General features: G+C 37.9%; 1 protein-coding gene across 2 annotated transcripts; it reads left to right on the top strand.

Annotated features, from left to right (window-relative positions):
* Window positions 303-4,309, top strand: LOC107612751 (elongation factor 2). Of its 2 annotated transcripts, XM_016314475.2 has the most exons (4): window positions 303-447; window positions 871-912; window positions 1,018-1,105; window positions 1,566-4,309. In XM_016314475.2, the coding sequence occupies exons 2-4, from the start codon at window positions 910-912 to the stop codon at window positions 4,004-4,006; spliced, it is 2,532 nt and encodes an 843-aa protein (XP_016169961.1). In that variant the 5' UTR covers window positions 303-447; window positions 871-909; the 3' UTR covers window positions 4,007-4,309. The 2 variants fall into 2 exon arrangements, with proteins under 2 accessions (XP_016169961.1, XP_016169960.1); XM_016314474.2 differs by lacking the exons at window positions 303-447; window positions 871-912 and having other exon boundaries at window positions 991-1,105.

The raw sequence follows: 5,350 nt of genomic DNA, 5'->3' as shown, positions 1-5,350 counted from the left end.
GTATATTTAATATTTGAATGATAATTTGAGATGATATTAGAAGGAAAAAAATACGAAAAGAAATAAAAATTTAATTGTAATGACATATGTAGCATTTGAAGTAATAGGTGTGTAGTGATGTTGATAAAATTGTGGTTAAATGAAGGATAATTCAGTTTTTTTCAAATATTTGTGTCTTGTTCATTATTTTTACCAAACACAATACATAGACACAAATATTTTATGTCTATATCTTTAATATCTGTGTCTTTATGTCTATGTCTCATCCTATACATTAACCAAACGGAGCCTCAATCCTCTCATCTTCGGATACCAAAAAAGATTAGCCGCTTAGACATTGCCCGTTAAATACACTCATTTTAGAGAGGCGAAGGCATGACCGCAACCCTAAACCTTGGCCGCCGCTCTCTCTTGTGTACTTCTCCCATTTTGCTTTCGCTCTTTCAGGTTCGTTCTTCCGTACACGATTACTCCATTTTTCCTTTTTCTTTTCACTCAAACAGATCGGTATATGGTTTTTTCACTTCAGTTTGCTACAGATCTTTGCTTCTTTTCAGCTCAATGTACTGATTCTTTTTTATTTTATTTGCTTTAATTTCTCTTCCGAATGTTTTCATTTGTTTCGCTTGTTTTGATTCGTTTCTTATGGTTAAATTGATTTGTCTCTGTTGATTCAGTTCTTACATGTGTGCTTTTCCGATGTGACTTTCTTAAAAGCTCTCTGTAGTTTCAAACTGGGATAGCTCCTTTATCTGTTTTCTAAGCGTATAACTTGTAAAATGTTTTCTTTTAATTTTTTTTTGTTTCTTTCTGGATAAGTTTATGCATTCTTTTCGATTAGCTAATGATATGGTGCTTTTGGTATTTTAGCTTTGAACGAATTTCTCTGGGAAATAAAGGCTAGTCAAGATGGTAAGTTGGTGAAAACCGTGGTCTTTTACGTTCGAATTATTCATTATTTGGATGAGTTTATTTAAATCGTAACTCGTAACGGTGATTTCTTTTATGTATTTGCAGGTAAAGTTCACAGCTGAAGAGCTCCGTCGTATTATGGACTACAAACACAACATTCGTAACATGTCTGTGATTGCTCACGTCGATCACGGTATGGATTCTTTTGATTGCTTTTGTTTTGTTATGCTTACTTTCTCTGTGCTGCACTTTCAGGGTTTCCAAGATGTACTCCTTGTATTTGTATGTAACATGTATTGATAGCTTGGGTTTTGATTTTATTTAAAAATTTGTTTTCATGACATACGAAATTTGTCGAGGTTTTTTTTGGGTCGAAGTTACATTCTACTTGAGGAAATCTCTAAGACAGTTTATTCTTTTAGCTTTTTTTTTACCAAAAATATTATTTTTTAAAATAAATCAGGATGCCTTGTTTATTTATTTCAGAGTATTAATACTACGTGCGTATGTTTTATGCTCATACAATGTCAAGAACTGCTTTTGTTATCATCTGTTGCTACTGTTTTTCCTGTTTATCAGTGTTGCATTGTGATGTTCTGGTTTACCTAAATTAATTAACAACACTTTTATCTGGCCTTCCAAACTAAATGCAGGAAAATCAACTCTCACTGATTCTCTGGTTGCTGCTGCTGGAATTATTGCCCAAGAAGTGGCAGGGGATGTCCGTATGACTGATACCCGAGCAGATGAAGCTGAGCGTGGTATTACAATAAAGTCTACTGGTATCTCTCTCTACTATGAAATGAGTGATGAGGCCCTCAAGAATTACAAGGGAGAACGCCAAGGAAATGAGTATCTCATCAATCTCATCGATTCACCCGGGCACGTTGATTTCTCATCGGAGGTTACTGCTGCCCTCCGTATTACTGACGGAGCACTAGTGGTGGTGGATTGTATTGAAGGTGTCTGTGTGCAAACTGAAACTGTGCTACGACAGGCTCTTGGAGAAAGGATCAGACCTGTTTTGACTGTAAACAAGATGGACAGATGCTTCCTGGAGCTCCAGGTTGACGGAGAGGAGGCTTACCAAACATTCTCAAGAGTTATTGAGAATGCCAATGTGATCATGGCTACATATGAGGATCCGTTGCTTGGTGATTGCCAGGTGTACCCAGAGAAAGGAACGGTTGCTTTCTCTGCTGGTTTGCACGGTTGGGCTTTTACCTTGACGAACTTCGCAAAAATGTATGCCTCAAAATTCGGTGTTGATGAATCAAAGATGATGGAAAGGCTCTGGGGTGAAAACTTCTTTGATCCTGCGACAAAGAAATGGACCAGCAAGAACACCGGTACTGCCACATGCAAGCGTGGGTTTGTACAGTTCTGTTATGAGCCCATCAAGCAGATCATCAACACTTGTATGAATGATCAGAAGGATAAGCTCTGGCCTATGTTGCAGAAGTTAGCAGTCACCATGAAATCTGATGAAAAGGACTTGATGGGTAAAGCATTGATGAAACGTGTCATGCAAACATGGCTTCCAGCAAGTACTGCACTCTTGGAAATGATGATATTTCATCTTCCATCTCCAGCTAAGGCCCAAAAGTATCGTGTTGAGAATTTGTATGAGGGTCCCCTCGATGATCAATATGCTGCTGCTATTAGAGCCTGTGATCCTGAGGGTCCACTTATGCTTTATGTCTCTAAGATGATTCCTGCTTCTGACAAGGGTCGGTTCTTTGCTTTTGGTCGTGTTTTCTCTGGGAGAGTGTCAACTGGTCTGAAGGTCAGAATTATGGGACCAAATTATGTTCCTGGTGAGAAGAAAGACCTGTATGTTAAAAGTGTGCAAAGGACCGTCATTTGGATGGGAAAGAGGCAAGAAACAGTGGAGGATGTTCCTTGTGGTAACACAGTTGCCATGGTTGGTTTGGATCAATTTATCACCAAGAATGCCACATTGACAAATGAGAAGGAAGTTGATGCCCACCCCATTCGAGCCATGAAGTTTTCTGTCTCACCTGTTGTGCGTGTTGCTGTTCAGTGTAAGGTTGCATCTGATCTTCCTAAGCTTGTTGAGGGTCTCAAGAGGTTGGCCAAATCTGATCCTATGGTTCTCTGTACTATTGAGGAATCTGGAGAGCACATTGTTGCTGGTGCTGGGGAGCTTCACTTGGAAATTTGCTTGAAGGACTTGCAAGATGATTTCATGGGAGGAGCTGAGATTATCAAATCTGACCCTGTTGTGTCTTTCCGTGAGACTGTTCTTGAGAGGTCATGCCGCACTGTGATGAGCAAGTCACCCAACAAGCACAACCGTCTCTACATGGAAGCTAGGCCAATGGAGGATGGTCTTGCAGAGGCCATTGATGATGGCAAGATTGGACCGAGGGATGACCCCAAAGTTCGTTCCAAGATCTTGTCTGAAGAGTACGGTTGGGACAAGGATCTTGCCAAGAAAATCTGGTGTTTTGGCCCTGAGACCACTGGACCCAACATGGTTGTTGATATGTGTAAGGGAGTCCAGTACTTGAATGAAATCAAGGACTCTGTGGTTGCTGGTTTCCAATGGGCATCAAAGGAAGGTGCTCTTGCTGAAGAAAACATGAGAGCTATCTGCTTCGAAGTCTGCGATGTAGTCCTCCACGCTGATGCTATCCACAGAGGTGGTGGTCAGATTATCCCCACTGCCAGGAGAGTCTTCTATGCTTCCCAGTTGACTGCCAAGCCCAGGCTTCTTGAGCCTGTCTATTTGGTTGAAATCCAAGCTCCTGAGCAGGCTCTTGGTGGTATTTACAGTGTTCTGAACCAGAAGCGTGGACACGTGTTTGAGGAAATGCAGAGGCCCGGGACTCCACTCTACAACATCAAGGCTTACCTCCCTGTCATTGAGTCCTTTGGATTCTCCAGCACCTTGAGAGCCGCAACTTCCGGTCAAGCTTTCCCGCAATGTGTATTTGATCACTGGGACATGATGTCTTCAGATCCATTGGAGTCTGGGTCACAGGCTGCACAGCTTGTTATGGATATCCGTAAGAGGAAAGGTTTGAAGGAGCAAATGACGCCTCTCTCCGAGTACGAGGACAAGCTTTAAATTGTTTCCTGCTGTTCTATTTTATGGTGTTAGGTAAGTTTTTGATAATGTAAAATTGTTATCTGAATAGTTTACAAGTTCCATTATCTTGAATTTTGTTAGTCTGGTTTTGCTCCTTGGGTTGGGTTGTTGTACTTGGAATTATTTGGCTCTGCATTGTTGTACTTGGAATTATTTGGCTCTGCATTGTTGTACTTGGAATTATTTGGCTCTGCATTGATGTATATCTGATATATAAGATTGCATCGATGTTTGTCATATTATTTCTTGAGAATTTTGCTTAAAACATTGGCTTCCAATAATCTTGTTATTTTTTTGCTTGTAACTGAATTATAGCTGATAGAGCTCTGGATATTTGAACAGGGAAACAAATATTTGAGACAGTTGATAAGGGATAACAAAGCCTAACGGAACAAATATCGAGTTTTAGAGATAAAATTAAAAAAGTCAATTTCAGATCTCTATAAAGCGCAGAATATATTTAGAGGGGGAAGTGTAAGCATTCTTATCCACTAAGAATCATGGTATATATAAATTATCATGCTTAAATTTATAAACACCAAATTCTTTAAGCAACTTGAGCGGTTGAAACTTGAAACTACTTTTTCTTTTAATAAAAAGAAGATTGCATTTTGGTGAGTGGGACGTGAAGGTTTACACAACTTGGGCGATGCTATTTCTCTTGATTTGATTAATTCCAAGGTGAGTTCTATGGTGTCTTTTACTATGGTGTCTAAATTGTTTAATTTGCTTTTAAAAGTAAAATAAAATGTTTAAAGCAAAAAATAAAATATTTAAAATTTAATAAATATTATTTATTTATCTTTTTTGATAAGTTAGACACAATTTTAAAGGCATCATAGGTGTTGAAAAGAATAATAAATAACCATTTTGACAGAAAATATAGCAGGTTTGACATACCGACTTTCAAAAGTATAACCAACAAATTTCTAAAAGACTTTATAAATACAAAAATGACCCAGGTATTAGTTCAACCTTTAACTTATTTTGTCGAAACATTAACTTCTTAATGAAATAACAAATCTGTAAGTAATGATGGAAAAGTGTAATTGTAAATGTGTTTTTATCTTGATGCAATTTCAAAGTAGAAGATATAACATATACATAATAACGATGACGTCAAAAAAATAAAAGAAAAGAAAAAAAATAAAAAAAGAAAAGATGAGAGCCGCTACTATTGTGACTTGTGAATGTATCTAAAATAGTTATGCATATGTATTTATAAATGTTTTCCAGCAGCAAAATCATACTATTAACTTATGTGGTAATTTATCAGACAAATAGTGTTTATTTTTATCAGTTATACATATAACCAAGCAAATT

The sequence above is a fragment of the Arachis ipaensis genome, chromosome B08, assembly GCF_000816755.2.
Source record: "Arachis ipaensis cultivar K30076 chromosome B08, Araip1.1, whole genome shotgun sequence".
Lineage (NCBI taxonomy): Eukaryota > Viridiplantae > Streptophyta > Magnoliopsida > Fabales > Fabaceae > Arachis > Arachis ipaensis.
Note: the sequence above shows the minus strand (reverse complement) of the source record. Positions and strands in the feature narration are given on the sequence as shown.